At 33.5% G+C, this 17,403-nt stretch overlaps 2 protein-coding genes across 19 annotated transcripts in view; one reads left to right on the forward strand and one right to left on the reverse strand.

Moving 5' to 3' along the window:
* The window catches only part of LOC128230481 (protein phosphatase Slingshot homolog 2-like), a 46,993-nt gene extending 39,806 nt beyond the window's left edge, over positions 1 to 7,187 (forward strand). For 5 of the 9 annotated variants that reach the window (XM_052942772.1, XM_052942776.1, XM_052942771.1 and 2 more), the window contains one exon: positions 602 to 7,187. In XM_052942772.1, coding sequence (XP_052798732.1) covers positions 602 to 2,217 — 1,616 coding nt within the window. In that variant the 3' untranslated portion in view covers positions 2,218 to 7,187. The remainder of the gene's footprint in view (positions 1 to 601) is intronic. The other 4 variants (XM_052942777.1, XM_052942778.1, XM_052942780.1 and 1 more) reach the window with 3 other exon arrangements.
* A 1,094-nt stretch (positions 7,188 to 8,281) lies between these two features.
* Positions 8,282 to 17,403, reverse strand: part of LOC128231469 (RIMS-binding protein 2-like) — a 147,973-nt gene continuing 138,851 nt past the window's right edge. For 7 of the 10 annotated variants that reach the window (XM_052944335.1, XM_052944337.1, XM_052944338.1 and 4 more), the window contains 5 exons: positions 16,574 to 17,298; positions 15,611 to 15,794; positions 14,973 to 15,124; positions 14,278 to 14,523; positions 8,282 to 11,594 (listed from right to left, as the gene is read on the reverse strand). In XM_052944335.1, the coding sequence (XP_052800295.1) occupies positions 11,355 to 11,594; positions 14,278 to 14,523; positions 14,973 to 15,124; positions 15,611 to 15,794; positions 16,574 to 17,298 (1,547 nt within the window). In that variant the 3' untranslated portion in view covers positions 8,282 to 11,354. The remainder of the gene's footprint in view (positions 11,595 to 14,277; positions 14,524 to 14,972; positions 15,125 to 15,610; positions 15,795 to 16,573; positions 17,299 to 17,403) is intronic. The other 3 variants (XM_052944340.1, XM_052944339.1, XM_052944336.1) reach the window with 3 other exon arrangements.

A 17,403-nucleotide genomic window follows, 5' to 3' on the forward strand; every position in this document is an offset into this window, starting at 1 on the left:
TTATACCTTAATTAATGCTTTTAATTATATAAGAAGCCATGTTAGCTTCTTGCAATATCTGTATGATCATTTGCTTTAAATGATTGCTTTGTTAATACTTTTTTATAATTGCTTGAATTATTTTATTTGCTTGAATTATTTATTATACAGTTAAATGTTAAATCAAACAGCTTTGGAACAAATCATATGCCATATTAGATATTAGAAAAGTTTTGAAATAAATGGTAATGTTCTTTTGTTTTAAAAGATGTGTACGAGTGATAGTAAATATGATACTCAATCATTTACCAGGGACAGTGACTACCAACAGTCTCAAGTCTGAGTTCAGTCTCAAGACACAAATTGCAAACCTTCTTTCATTGTAGCTTTCCTTCTAGCAAAGCATTGATGATGATTTTCTTAATTATATTACTAATTCACTTTTTCACTAATATTTACATATATATAAAAAAAAGTTGTAATGGAATTGTTCCTTTATAAAAAAAAGCTTTTCTGTGGCTTCAGTCTTAACTCAGACTTGAGACTTGTTGTAATCTTTGTCCACGAAATATTTCAATGGTTTTGAAGACTTAACATACCCATTTATTATCTATTATTGCAGATATAGAGAAGAAAGGTTCACATCAACTCCAAACAGCAGACACCAGTCCATCAAGCCGTGACCGAATTCTCCTTAAATCGGAAAGTGTTTCCGATTTCCGTCATGTCCAACCAGAACAGACAGATTCTAGTTCGAAAATCGATAAATGTACAAAATACTCCCCTGTTAGTTTTAGGCGAGAAAAATCATCATCAATTTCTGAATCCAATGACTCGCAATATTCCGGTGAAAGATTTGATCATAATTTAAATTCAAGAAGCAATTCCTTTAGTAGGAAGGATTCATTCACAAGCAAAGATTCATTTGGATGCTCCCCTCCTAGCGGATCTAGTTATCCTTTGAATAATGTAACTCCTCCAAGAAAACAGTCAGTGACTAAACAGAAAAGCCGATTTGATCCGGAAACTTTGGCCTTAATTCGCGAGATTGGTTCAGCTTTGTTAAACAGTCCTGCTAAAGCTGAATTAGAAGATGACGATGATGTGGATTTGAAAGAGGGTGAAAGCCTCGTTAGTCACTATGTTAAAAAAATTGAGAAGACCTCAAAGGTTACTCCACGGAAATCTAAACGAGAGATTATAATAATTGATAAGATTGACTCAGGTAGTGAGAAAGGTAAATCTCAGTTGGCGAGCCGGACATCTCCAGTTTCAAAGAAACATGACACTGATGAAGTGCCATCAAAATGGAGCCCTTTGTCGAAAAGACCTTCTTTCTCAACTATTTCTCCTGAAGGAAAACGAAGTCAAACTACAAAGGAATGTGATAATTACACGCAATCTCCTGTACGCAATAAGACTGAGAATAATATTTGTGTAAATAAATTTCAGAATGTTTCTGATACTCACCATGAGGAATCTATTATGTCATTGAACTTACAACAGTCAGATTTGAGCGATAGTTCTAGCAATAAGGCAACTCATGATGATAATAGTGACTCAAGCGAGGTTTGCTCAGTAAAAGACTTGTGCGGAAAGTTTGAAATACCAGATCCAGGTGCTTTGAAGGTGTCGCCAATTGTTAGTCCTTCGGGCATTTCTCCAGTGTTTTCTGGTGCTAAACTTGATTTAAAAGGTGTTGAAATAAAATCCTCATCTCCTCATTTACCTTTACTTACCTCTGAAGGTCATGATAGTGTCAAAGGTCAAGGTCAAATTGGGACAATTTTGCCCCTACTCAAGAGACAAACGGAGCCTTCAATTCATTTAAGCGATCGATCTATGAAAATGTTTGAATCAAAATGGCGTGATATTGGAGAAAATGTGGTTATATGTAAACATGACACATCCCCGGTAAGGGAAGAAAGTGATGACCTTGACTATGATAACAAAGGTCATCACAATGAAGGTCAAGGTTATAAAACGAGTAATAATTTAAGGCCAAAATCATCGCAACCTTCGGCGAATAGGGGTCATAGATCTCTCGGATCAGCCACTGGACAAAAGTTTTACAAACAGTCGCTTTCGATGCATGAATCAGGAATGGGCGAACAAGATTCACAGTTTACGTGGGAGGGGAAAAAGGTTCGCAAGTCCTACGGAAAGTCTCATCCACTCGCAAAACTTGAAAACAGACAATCAGAGGCACGAAAAAATCCTTTTTACAACACTATGTAATAATTTTTATGACCGCAAATTACAACTTTACTTTGTATTTCTACCTTACAGGAACTATATAGTTTTAATGAACATGTACATGTACTTATGTAATGCATTATTATATAATGTTGAAGTCTTTATGACAATGACTCATCAAAATATTACCTCAAGGATAACCTTAAGGACTTAAGGACATACCATATAAAAATAATTGCATTATACCCAGTCTTTAAAAGGTGACCTAAGTATTTTCTCTATAATTAATATGATGTTACTTGATACTTTTTGATTGGTGGATTTATCAACATGTTTTCGCTTACTTAACTTACAGTTGTTGTTTTTTCTGATTTATTTTTAACACAGATATATATGTTAACTGAAATATATATAGTAACTGATTTACAAAATACCAAATAACATGCTTAACTTACAGTTATAATTAAAAAAATCTAGACTAAACGCAAATATTTGTTTGTGGTATGTCTCCACTTTGACGTATTTCATTTGACAATAATTTTGTTAAGTTTGTTTAAATATTGTTAAGTTTTGTGCTTACAGTTTACTTATTTAATATCCGAGGCATGATCTGGCAAACGTCCTGTGTCATATCACTTTAGAAATTAAATCATTAATTTAAAAAGTATACACAATAATTTTTTTGGGGTTATACATGTCGGGAAGAAAATCCAACATGTATGTGAACTTAAATGATAAAAAATCTTCCAGCCTATCTTTAAACAAGAATATAAGTTATAAATGAACTTGACATTATTAGAATACTACAACTATAATTATCACGGCTTCTTAAAACTGACAATTTGCCGGTCTGGACCGATTTTGACAACACCAGACGGATTACAGTAACAGAAAATGGAAAAAAAATCTGAAAGGTCTGAAATTTGTTCATTTTGTTTTATAATTTCGGTCCAAAACTTTAATAAATATGTAAAAATTGTAAAACTCAAACCTATTTTGTCATTCACACATCCCCCAATAAAAGTTACAGGACCGGATAATTATATATATATATATATATATATATTTATATAAATGAAAGCATTTGTTCCTGCATTTATGATATATTAAAAATACATTTCAAAAAGCCCCAACTTGAAATACATAATACAGATTTTAAAGAAATGGTATATAGTATTTCAGATGTACATGTACACTTGATTTTACAAAATTATGTAGATTTCTTTTGTATATGTCTCTGTTAAGTTGAGTTCTCAATAAATTGAATTAATGTCTTGACTAAGCATTAAAGTGCACATATATGTTGAATATTTCCTTTCATTTATGTGCTAGATCTCGGTATTTATCATCATGATGCATTATAAAGAGAACATTCCATGAATGTAACTATGACGATGTTCTCTGTTTAACATTTTGATGTATACGTCATTGTGGTAGTTGAGCAGTAATGATACTTTTGTGACCTGCCTCCATCAAAGGGGAGGTTTTTGTACCAGTTTATTGTAATTTTCCCTAAACTCAGTGCCCTTGATGTTCGTAAAGGTTAACAATATTTGTAAAAGTAGAAATAAATTGTTTCGTTTTTTTGTTGTTTTTTTCCGAAAAATATAATGTGAGATCATTCAAAAAATCCTGTAATAAATTTTTCCAATTGTGAGATCATGTTTAATCATTTATAAGTATATATAGGAGTCATTCCAGTTTCGCACAGATTTTTATTTTTCCCCTGACAGAGGGTTTCACTGTTTCAGAGAAAAGTAATGGTATAATGTCACCCTGTTTAATATTTATATTGGGTCGATTGTTCAGAAAATTGTTTAATTTAAAAACATTGTTAACTGGATCATTGTTAACTTTCAAATCTTTAATACTCTGAAAGTTTCATAGACAAACATGTGGTCTCCAGTACTTTATACAAAAATTTAGACAGCTGATTTAGCTAAGATTATTTTACTTATTAAGTATATCAGCCCTTCATGAAATATTCCACCTTTGAAAGTTAACAATGGTGCCGTTAACATTGTTGTGAACTTTAACACAGTTCTGAACAATCAGCCCAATGTCACATGATGTCATTTCTGTTTGATATGCTGGTCTTTCATTATATGAAATATGAAAATTGTTACATCTTTTTCAGTTATATATCTTTAATCATGTTTTGCCAGTGATGAAATGTTGTCTTGTCTGAATGTTCAAGTATTCGTTTAAATTAGATATATTGTACGTTTCTTATGTAGTTACTTTAGTCTTTCACTTAAACATGATATTAGAATATATATACATTAAGACTTAACCCCTGTTATGGTAAATCGTACATATTATCCAACCACATATATAAGTTTAAACGATTTAAGATTATAACATGCAGACATTTTTACACTTGGATAAGTTGTCCGGAGGTGATCTTTAGGGTAGTTGGCACGTTTTTATGCCCCCGAAGGTGGGCATATTAAAATCGCACCGTCCGTCCGTCCGTGTGTCCGGCTCAATAACTCATGTCCGGGCTGTAACTTTCCCTTGTATGGACAGATTTTAAAATAACTTGCCACATGTGTTCCACATACCAAGACGACGTGTCGCGTGCAAGACCCGTGCCCCTACCTCAAAGGTCAAGGTCACACTTGGGTGTTTATTCACAATGGAATGCTGCATATATAAGGACATAACAGTGTCGGTTGTCAACTATGGGTGGTATTTTTTATGTTTAGAGGCAATTTAAAATAACTTGCCATATGTATTTGAAAGGCAAGATCAACTTTTCATGTACTGACCTTGTTCATAGGTCAATGTCACAATCGGGGGCATTCGTCACATACTGTGACAGCTCTTGTTAAATGATATGATTGGTTAGTTATATTCATCTAATAAATATATTGTCCTATCAATAAAAAAGTTGGCTAACAATTATTAATCCCAAAAAATAGCTATTTCATGCAATTGGTTGCATTTGGGTGAAGCTATGGCAATTTTAATTTTATAGCAGCTGTGGGTTCAAGGACATTAACTGGCCCCATTACCCTACAAATTTTCACCAGTATTGCAATTTTGGGATTTAACTTTCATTCTCTTTTGCAACTGGTATAATGCATCTGCTGATTTCCTAAGTGCCAGCTACCCCCATTAGTTAATTTACTTGAATGCGAAATTTTGACAGCAAGTAGTGTTGTAATCAAAGAAAAGATAAGTACAAGTATTTAGAATTTAATGTTCATTTTCTATATTAAATATGAGTATTTGAATCATAACATTGATTTTCTCTCGTAAATATTAGTTTTTGAATCATAACATTTTCTATCTCAATTAATTTTTATAAGTTTGTAAATTATATTGTTTTGTATCTGTATGTTTTTATTTATAAAACGACATGCATTTATTGTTAGTTGCTGAAAGTCCTGCTTAATATGTTCATGAGCAGAAAACATCATCTAGTAATAGAGTAATACATTTGCTATATTTGCAACATCAGTAGAAAATGCATTTAAATATACTTTTTGGTTTTGACCAAATTACCAGTCTTCCTTTACTTAAGTAGTTTTCATACATGTTCATGTGCTGCTGTTTTGAATGGCCTACTGTAGAAGTGAGATGCTGAGCCCCATGGCTAATTTAGGAGTGGTCTCAAGTCGGACTATAGACTCAGACACACACTTTCTTGTGAATAAATGTTTGAATGATGAATACTACTGAAAAAGTAACTGTGCGTGTTAAGACATTTGTCAAAAATGATTTTAAAATGTTCAGGGGGCCGTTTCAATAAAGGAGTTGAGTCAAACGTTCAGGGGGCCGTTTCAATGTAGGAGTTGAGTCAAACGTTCAGGGGGCCGTTTCAATGTAGGAGTTGAGTCAAACGTTCAGGGGGCCGTTTCAATAAAGGAGTTGAGTCAAACGTTCAGGGGGCCGTTTCAATGTAGGAGTTGAGTCAAACGTTCAGGGGGCCGTTTCAATGTAGGAGTTGAGTCAAACGTTCAGGGGGTCGTTTCAATGTAGGAGTCGAGTCAAACGTTCAGGGGGCTGTTTCAATAAAGGAGTTGAGTCAAACGTTCAGGGGGCCGTTTCAATGTAGGAGTTGAGTCAAACGTTCAGGGGGCCGTTTCAATGTAGGAGTTGAGTCAAACGTTCAGGGGGCCGTTTCAATGTAGGAGTCGAGTCAAACGTTCAGGGGGCCGTTCCAATAAAGGATTTTAGTCATAACTTCAATTATCTTAAATCTGCATAAACACAGCAAATGGCAATACATTCATTTTTCATTCCTCAACTTTGTTGTAATACTGGCTGAAGTTCATTTCATACAAATATGTAGCATTATACTGAAACTAGGGCACAAAGATAATTTCAATTTATAACTAAAATCGACTAAAATCTTTATTGAAACAGCCCCCAGTTCAACTCAATTTTCTAACACTGCAATGCTTCTATGATACCAATGGGCATTGTCTTATTTTATATAACTTTATTGATATATCATAAAATCACTTTTCCAGCTGCTATTTCTAGGGTTATTTAAAAACCTGCATATTTTTACATGCACAGTTACTTTATTCTGTTCTATTATACATTATACAAAATCTGACAATAATAGTGACACTTGTGTTAATACATTCACCAAGGGGCCTTTTTTTGTCAAGAATCCAAGAAATGACTTTGTACCTGAAAAAGCAATTTACTGTTAAAAACCACTCCTTGTTACAAAATAACTCCTAGGATTTAATGAAACTGCTCCCTGTACCACAATTTACTGTATCAGTGCTTTCCCTAATGGAAATTTACTATAAGTAAGAATTTCAATTTTGTGTTATTAGTCGGAACTCACTACTTGAGACCTTCCCAAAAATTGGGCCCTCGTTTTCTCCTGCCTTCTTGCTCATAATATGTTTTGTTGTTTGTTACTGTTGTAAAAATATCTCTGTTAAGTAACTTACTGTAATAATATGAAAGTGCAATCATTCTTTTTGTCACTGTACGGACATTGTACTGACATAATATCAATAAATGATATTTTAATAATTTTTAAAGCAGTCTTTTGTTATTATATTTCACTATTAGTCTTTTATATTGAGGTTTTATGCCCCGCTTCAAAGATGTTGCGGTATTTTGTTCTGCACATGTCGGTCTGTCAGTAGTTTGGTCTGATTTATACTTACAATTCGGCCTAAGGTCCTCAAACTTGGTAGGGAGGTTGACCATGACCAGCAGATGACCTGGTTTGATTTTTAGGATAGAGGGTCAAAGGTTATGGCCATGATGACCTTGAACACAAAAAGCTTAATTGATAACTTGTTTGCTTGGTCCTTAAACTTGGTAGTCAGGATGGTCATGACCTTCAGATGACTCCTATTGATATGGTGGTCAAGGTCACAGTGACTGTGAACACAAAAGCTTTGTCCTATGTTCACAACCTTTGTCCTATTAATTTAAAAATAATGCTTGGACCAACAGTCTTCAAACTTGGTGTGGAGGTTGGCCATGACTTGAAGACCTTTGAGCTAAAGCCATGGGTCTTGCATGTAACACTGTATTCTCATGGAAAATATTGGTGCCAAGTAATGTCCCCAATGCATGGCAAAGTAACTGTTCGGTCAAGCCGAAGTCGGACAATTGAACAAATGCATAGACAGACACATGCACGTTCACCAAACTGCAATTGGGAAAACTTAATTCAAGCTCACAGCAAGCGTGCTCTAAAAATGCAAAAGATGCCAATGCTCATATATAATTTCTCGATCGATTACTTGCATAACTCAACAATTATTAAAGCAAGAGTTGTGGACCTTGGTATACATATGTGTATGGGTATGAAGTACCTTTTGAATAACTTGATTGTTATTTCAGTTATAGCAAAAGTAAACAAGAATGCATAACAATGATATCAAGGCCATCAACATCCTTTTCGTTCTTCTAACAACAGACCTACAATTGCTCTCATATTCGAAAAATTGATCTGCAAAGTTCACATTGTAAAACTAGTTTGTAGAGCTGAAATATAAGGTTACATAAGGTCATAATGGTCCTCGTTTCAAAACGTGTGCATTTGTTATACACAAAGCATGGAATAACTATTGGATCTGATGAAAAAGCAATGGGTGAGATGGAATGCAAGTCATTTTGTGAAAATAATTTATTATTTTCTGCAATGCTTAAATAAGCATTCAATACAAAACATTACAAGATTAAATGTACAAACAGACAAAAACACGGGTCACTTGCTTAAATACTACAATGAAATGCAAATAATAGGAATGTGTAATTTTCTTGTTTCGAATACATAATGCTTAATATTCTAAATGCCATCCAGAATACATTATTTCAAAAGGATAAATAATCTTACTCGCTCAACTAGCAAAAGATTAACAGCTTCTAACACAATTTTCACTTAAAAAAAAATGTCTAAAAGACTTCAGAAAACACCTAAAAAAACTGAAAAAGCTTAAAGCTCTGACTTACATTAATTATTTTGTAAACATCTAGTTTAAAATATACTGAATGTCTTTAAAACTGAAAATGATCCTACCACAATTGCCACATAGACAAGAACAAATAATTCAATAATAAATGTTAAGTGAATACATCAATTTATTTTTTTCTCAGAATATCTTTAAATATGAATATTTTTAAAGTGACTAAATCAATTTGTTTTTCTCAGAATATCTATAGATATGATTTTTTTTTAAAGTGACTATCTCATTTTTTCACAGAATATTCATAGATATATCTGATATTAAAGCAAACTTAACAAGATGTTTTGATTAAACATGCTCCATACAGCAACATTTGGCATTTATAAGTCTTAAAGTCACTGCAACACAATTCATCCACATATGATTTGTTTTTATAATTTTATACTATTCTTTAAACCTCACATTTTTATTTAAATATTCAGATGTTGGACATTCATGAATATACTTAAAGATTTATCTAAATCTTACATAACATTAATGAAACATCTACAAAAATATTTTGAATTCGCAAAAGAAGTTACACTTTTTTCTCTATTACTTTTTTTCTCAGTGGTGTGTGAATGGGCAAAAAATCATTACATTTATTGGTATATTACCCGCATATACCATCATACAATTACAAATCTTTATGGACCTTCATTTCTATGCAGTAACTCTCAGACCTAGCGGTAACGTACATAAACCAAATTATTAAGCTACACATAATGTTTAAAGTTATAAAATATGTCACAAAAACTTTAACACAACCATATCGATGGAAACGTAATATATTAAACATCTGTACACATTTTGGAGGGAATGTTAAATACAATAAGACAAAGGGGTTGCAGACTAACTAAAACTAACGTGGCTATCATTAAAACATCGCTTGTTTGCAGTGGCCCAAACGGGATTTGTAGGTTCTCTCATTAATGTTAAATATTTACATTGCCCATGTCTTTTCTACAGTAAAAATAAAAACAATGTACATTTTGCATGAACCGTGCAAAAAGAACCGAGTGGCATAATATGATGTCGTTTCTTATTTTATTGCTTCACTCTGATTGGACAAAAGCCATGTCATTTGACAAATGGTTAACAACATTTGGAATATCCATCATTCCTTTTCAAATATGTTAAATGCAGATATCAGATTTATTTCCCTTATTTGACCTGAAATATATTACATCATTACTTTAGAATAATAAAATAAAAGAAGAGAAAAATGAAAATACTTATATTTATTAAGCGTTCATGCAGACGGACACAGTTTTTGAAAATTTTCAAAGACGTGTTAAGATCTTCATAGATTTTAAAATAGCAACAAAGCATACATATTGTAAAATGCACGAAAAACGAATATATCCTTCATTAAACACAAAGTCTTGGACAAAGACAGTTTTTTCAGAACTACCAACTATAATAAATTTTGCCAGAGCCACTGCAAACAGGGTTTTTTTAACAACGGCCGGATATATCACAGTTTCCATGTAGACAAATATTCTATCAAAAACATTGCCCCAAATCTAACAAAAATCTGGAGAGAAAAAATGCAAACTTCACTAGTCTTTGACAAAAATTCTATAATAAACCGTATAATATAATAATTAGAATAATATTATATAACGCTTACTAAGCAAAAAGCTATAGTTACATGATTTTATGGCAAAAAGATTTATTATTCATAAACTTTATATTACTGACAAAATATATGAGATGATACTATAGCACTTCTTCGATCTTTATCATTGTAAAAAAAACAACTAAGTCTAATATACAATTAAAAATTTTTTTTAACTGAATCAAATTTTTTTAAGTTTTTTTTTAGAACGGATGTCAATTTTTTTTACTTACACTTTCAGCTTAGGAAACAAATTTCATAAATCTATTCAAAAGACAAGATATAAAGAGTGTCACAGGTCGCTTTCTTTTTTTAACAAACATATTTAACACTTAACGATCTCAACTTTATATAAATGTAATATCTAAATTGGTCGGCAAAACAACAAAATAAATGCAGAACAATGAAACAACACAATTTGAAGAGTTCAGATCTACTGGCACATAACGTTACATAACATCGTGAAAAATTACAATGCATCAAAATACTGTCACATAGAAGGAATGTTTCACACCTGACTTGGTCACAAGACAGGAAACATTTTGTTTATAGATTATTTGTAATTAAATTGGGTCACAAGACAGGAAACATTTTCTCTTGAGATTATTTGCAATCAGCTTGTTTGTAATCAACATGGTCACAAGACAGGAAATCTTTTGTCTTAAGATTATTTGCAATCAACTTGGGTCAAACGACAGGAATTTTTTCGCCTCTGGATTATTTGCAATATAATATTAGCTTGTGTCTAGAACATACTTTTGCAATATTTAAAATAATTTAGCATGCATTTTATCACCATTCATCTAAGGGGTACCAACAACCTAATATCACTGTTTTTACTTTTCTTACGCATATATATCAGCTTCACTCACTTCTAATAAAAATTCCAAATGCAATGACCTCAAATATGAAGAATATATTATTTTTAAATTCAACTTGTAATGGTAACAATACCCATTCTTATTCTCTTCTTTCATTATTTACTATACAGAACATTTGTAGAAGTTCTTTCCCCTGTTAGAAATTATCAGTTGCCAATTTTTCAGTCTAAGCTAGTCATGGGTAAACTATGTGACCAAAAAAGCACCTTTATCGTTGTTGTTTTTTTTGTCATTTTTTGCTTGCTATCTCGTAAACTTCTTAAAAATGTTTTTCCCCTTTGAAAAAAATCCTCCGCTTTTCTTTTTCTGTTTTAGCTCGTCGGGCGTCAGCGAGCGGGGACGAGACATTCCAAAATCGTCGTCGATGTCTTCTGTTACTTGATCCAGTCCGGTGTTTGCCACGCCTGTTGGGGAATCACCCGTCCCTGGGCTAGCACGCGCTGACTGGTGCTGCTGCTGTTGTTGTTGTTGAGGGTAGTGCTGCTGAAAATTGAAAAGAAGGGGTTAAAAGTGTGAAAACATGTGTAATTATGACAGCTAAAAATAATTTAAAGTTGGTTTTTGCGATATTGAAATAAATCATAAGACAATTCAACTTTTGTAAGATCAATTTATAGGGTGATAAACTGAGAGTTTAATTTGATAAGATATAAATTATCTAGTTCATAATAATAATAGAAAACATTAAAATTTAAGTATGCGTTATTCCCTACATATTTACTATGATACTAGCAAAACTTTATACAATTCAGACATATAATAAAACTTGTAGCCAACCAAAATAACACCTTTCCCTATCACACACATAATTATACACACTCCATGTTTTCTTGAAAGCCAAAGTAGTTAAACATGACACTGATGTCAGTGCGCTGGGACAGTCACTAACAAACATTGATTCTGACACAAAACATTTTAACATATATGTTATTGTTCATTTGCAGATCATGTCAACGGCAGTACTTTAAACTCGAGCCCCACCATACCCCAACCACCCTGCATATGCTTGTCTGTTGTCACTTTTTAAGTAGAGTTACGGGCCTTGCTATACAAGTAAATATTGTCTCTGGCAACATGAGTACCAAGTTTCATTTGAATATCTTGAAAAGTTTTTGAGTAACGGCTAAAGGTTAAAGTTTTTGCCGGACAACGTGGATGACCATGTCACTATAGCTATGACAATATCTCAGCTTTTTTTCTTCAAATAAACCCAGACAAGTTAAAAATGCTTTTCACGCATATGAACCACACTTAATTGTCCCTTCAAACAAATAATCTGCAAATGAATTTCTTATAGCCAAAAAGCTCTTGTAGCAAAACTGCAGAAATCTTCAACAGACATTACATGATTAACCTTTGGGATGAATCGCCTTAAAGCAAACTTTCCTCGCTTTCGCTTAAATTTTCTATCCTTGACAAAAATGAAAACAGAAAAAAAACAGCATCAGACATGATATAATGAGTTTAGAATTACAATGAACTATCAAATGCATACCAATGTGATTTGAGAGAAAAATTGTACACTTGAAAAAAATACAACTAATTGTAATTGTGTTTTTCGAAAGATAAATTTTATCTGATTTAATTAGAACTACATGAACATACACGAAAAAATATAATTAAATAATTGAAAAGTAATATATACCTCACATTAATAAACACTTATTGGTTAAAAATTTGATCCTTTTGAAAAATGAGATACCATGTAGCAAAATATTTTAACTTCATAGTAAAGGATGAAATATTATCCTTGTATTACACATAACAACATATAGACACCAGACAATACCCATCATGCAATGTTTAGTTAAGTTATTCTGTAAAAATATATAATTGAGATGATTACAAAATTGCGACAAATGAAATACATGTTGAAGTAGAACCAAGGTCAAAGAAGTGCAAAAAAGCTTTGACAGAAGCACACACATTAAAATATGCTGAAAGTGGCTCCATGAATATGGTATAAACTTCTCGGTGCAATTTATATTGGATGAATTTTGATAAAAACAAATTTGAAATAAAACTAACAAAATAAGAAATTAAAACTTCATAACTGAAATTTAAGCATTTCCAAAACAAAATAAACAGATAGAATAATGACTATTACAAAGAATGTTTAGTCACAAACAATAAAAAACAGGCAAAGAGACAATCTAAGTCATGTTTTATAGACGAGGTCAATGAATTATTTCCCTTTGTATAAAAAACACCTTTCCAAAACAGACCATTTTCCTGACAGATATAAAATCGCTTTTCAAAAACAGACTATTCTCCTTACAGATTTAAAATGGTCTTTCCAAAACAGACCATATATTTGACAGATAAAAATCTGCCTTTCTAAAGCAGAACATTTTTTTGACAGATACAAAACACACTTTTAAAAACAGACCATTTTCCGAACAGATTTTAAACAACCTTTCCAGAACAGACCATTTTCCTGACACATAAATATACCAATAAACGGGATCAGAATCATCAAGAATAATTTCTATATCATAGACACTGAAAAATGCGAAATTATTCCCTTTCATATATAGTTACATGTAAATAATACAATATCGAAGATACACCGTGATATAATAACTTAGTAACATTTGTATTTACACTCTGTTTTTTCAAAAACTATTATGTAAATTTCCATGAAAACAACGTCAGCAGAATGATGCAAACTGCACGCCTGTTTTCCCAGCCAATGTTAGGGAATAATGAGGATTATGTCTTGCTGGCAAGGCAGGACTTGCTTCATGCAATGTGCATAACGTAATTGTCACTATTTAATTTGTGTGCCAAGATGCAAAGAGTCCTGGTAACCTTGAACAGAATTTGAGCAATGATTATGCACAATTAACACACCAGACTCGGCCGACAAAAATCCCGAAGGCTACAACCTTGAACATAATTTGAACAATAATGATTCGCAATAAAGACACCAGACTCAGCTGACAAAAAAATCCCAAAGGCTATAACAATATTAACATCATGTTGTGAAAAATAGACTGGGCTAACAATTACTTCTCCCTAAAAGATTGCTATTTTCACAGAGTGTAAATTTTATCAAAGGGAGGTAACAGGGGGTAGCAGAAGTTTTTCATCACAGGATGGAGCCACAGGGGTTGGGTGCCATTCATGCAACCATGTGACCTGGTCATGTGACCAGTTGACCTACTTTAGAATCATTTTTCTCAGATTGTTCGGACTTTCTCGAATCAGAAGTGTTGATACTTTCGCCTGACCTTGCGGGTGTTACGACGCTCACTGAATCGAGAGCCTCTTCGTCTGAGGCCCCGGTTTCCTGTAAAAAGTTTGAGGGTACCAGCCCGCGTCGCCCATTTATATCTCCCATGAAGAAACCATCATCATCCATCTCCCCATAGCAGATGATAATATCTCCTGCTTTGAAAGACAATTCAACCTGAAAAAATATTAGAACATTCAAAGGCAAGCAGTTAAAGTTTTCATATCATGTGACTCTCACTGATTTTTCATGAGAGCACCATCAAATACTGCCAATACTCATTCAGTTTTCTCGGTGAAACATGGTGCAAAAACGATTTCAACACCAGGCCATGTCATAGCTTGCTGGTATTTTTCTACATAAATTGATTAAAAGTACTTTTATAGCCAGAGCAATAGAACTGCTGATACACATGAATATATAAGCAGTTTCCGAATTATAGCTTACATCAGTTAACTGTTATTTATATACATTTATTAAGTTAATTTAGAAACAAATATTATATCTGCTTATAACAAATGATACTTATGAGAGAATTTTACCTCAGGCTGCAATTTTCTTTATCAGTGGTAATTATCATGTATTTATTATTATGCCAATTACTTCAATAAAACAACATGCCATACCTCAGCGTCAACATTAGGCGAAAGTTCCTGGGGGTCGTAATCATACATGGCGATCGTCCTTCGTACAGTGACTTCACCCACAGCTGCAGGCATATCCGTCGGGCTCAAATGTACACCGTTAGATGTGATAGGTTTTAGGTACTTGTCTGATGCTGTAACATTGATTTACACATGTTTATATGAAATACATAAATGATGTTACACTTCCATCTCTCTAAGGCATCCTGGGTTTGATTTCCGGCATATGAGTTTGGTTGGCGGTCAGAAAACCAGGTTTTCTCCGGATTTCCCCCACATAAGACCACACTCTTGTGTACACCATGCCAACAAGAGAGATTAATGAAAAGTAACAACCTGTTTCACAGTAACCAGGGGTCCAAATAATCAAAAGCCCACAAGCCCTGCCCTAGTAAAACGCTTTCCTGGCTTGCTCAAATTTTGGGGGTTTTATACAGCAGGGCTTGTTCAAAAATGTAATGCCAAGCAGTAGTATAGGAATTCAGGCTTGTTCATCCAAAATTTTGATGACTGAGTAATTCTAGAATAACTTAATTTAAATACATGATGTAATTAAAACCTCAAACTATCATAATATTATAGATAAAAACTATATGACTCAAAACTAGCAGTGAACATACTTGACAACTGTTCGGATATAGCTGAGTTCGCCAAGGATCCGTTTTCCTGGACCTCTCGCATGAGTTGTTCCTCGAGTTCAGGGTCGTCGACCTGGATCTCGGACACCATGTTACATGGGATGTAGCCGATACGTCCTGCACACTCACCACGGTAAAATCCGTCTGCGTCTTTGTCACCATATATCTAGGGGGAAAAAGAGTTAGTTTTAAGTCTACTATTTCTTAATGAGTTAATACTCGATTATTTTAGCTTATTGAACAAACAGCCATGGTATGTACCAAATCCTCGTCCATTTTCTGGGTAGAAAATCAGGCTTATATTTTTCAAAATGTATTACATCAGTATCTTATTTGTTAGGGTTAAGTACTTGCTAAAATTTGAATTTTTTATGCATTTTTTAAAATTCCTAAATATTCCTATAATATGTATTGAATAGCGTGTGCTAAGCTTTAATCATGTTATAAGGGACATAAGATTGTTAATAGTACACAATTGAGCTAAAGTCTCTCATGAGTCTGCAAATCACTTTGGTGAGATATGGAGACCCAATACACCACACCAACTCAACCTCTAAATACTATCATATCTGAATCTCGCTTTGAAATAGAAAGCTACAATTTTCAAGAAAAACACTGAAAAAAGAGTGTTGGGATAACACACCTATGCTCATATCTTTTTTCAGTCAAACAAGGGGCATAATTCTACATTTACTTAAGCCAGACTTATGGGACTTACTTTACATGTGCCTATTGTCTCTGGCAACATGTGTACCAAGTTTCATTTGAATATCTTGATTTTTACAAATTATGGCTTAGATTTAAGTATTTACACAATACTGACCCCGAAAACAACCAGACCAAGACTAAGACAATATCTAGACATTTTTTCTCTAAAAAAAAGACAAGCTTAAAATCTACTGCTACTATCCATTATGTTCAAATAGAAACATATTGAAATCTCACTTTAATAATCTGGCCCTCCCTAAAAGGCAGCTCTTCCTCTAAAGAGTCTTGATTCGGTGACATCGATTCCGGGTCATAATCGAACAAAGCAACAAATAATCTTATCCGGCTGTCGTCAACAGGAGGATTTATCTCCCCCGTGATTGAATCGTCGTCTGACTCTGGAAAGTTTGAAATATCCCCTTCCTTCTCGATGGAGGATATTTTTGAAAGCTCTAAGGTTTCTGTTTCACCTTGGTAACCAGATGATGGCTTATTTGATTTCGACTGGGAAGGACTAGGCACTGGACTTTTGGCGGATTGTCTGCCCTTTGATCGAGGACTGACACCATCTTTTCTCCGATCTTGCGGACTGTGATCTTGACGCTCTCGAGGGCTTTCCCGAGTCCGAGGACTTTCTTGAGCCCGTGGGCTGTTACTGTTACGTGACGGGCTCACACTCTTGGTATGTCTATGATCAGAATGAGGCTCGCTCTGACTGGCACTAATACGGTCTAAACTTCCCCTGTCTGTAATATCATAATCATCGCCATGTGTTCGGCTATTCACATTTTCCCGATATCCATCACGATTATCCATATGGGAACTATACTTGTCTTTCACTGTATTTGTTTCATGATTTGGGGATTTAGAGCTCCCCTTGGAGTCAGATTTTGCAAACACTTTATCATTGGTGGCACTATATTCCTTATGGTCTCTCGCTACACTGCTCTCTTGGGTTATTTCTGTAAAAGAAAAAAGAATTAAATTCTTGAGATCAACTTAAGGTAATTTTCAAAACGCCTACATGGAATAATAAAAAAAATTTCTAATGGATGTATTTGATGCAA

Source organism: Mya arenaria, chromosome 4, assembly GCF_026914265.1.
Source record: "Mya arenaria isolate MELC-2E11 chromosome 4, ASM2691426v1".
Taxonomy (NCBI): Eukaryota; Metazoa; Mollusca; class Bivalvia; order Myida; family Myidae; genus Mya; species Mya arenaria.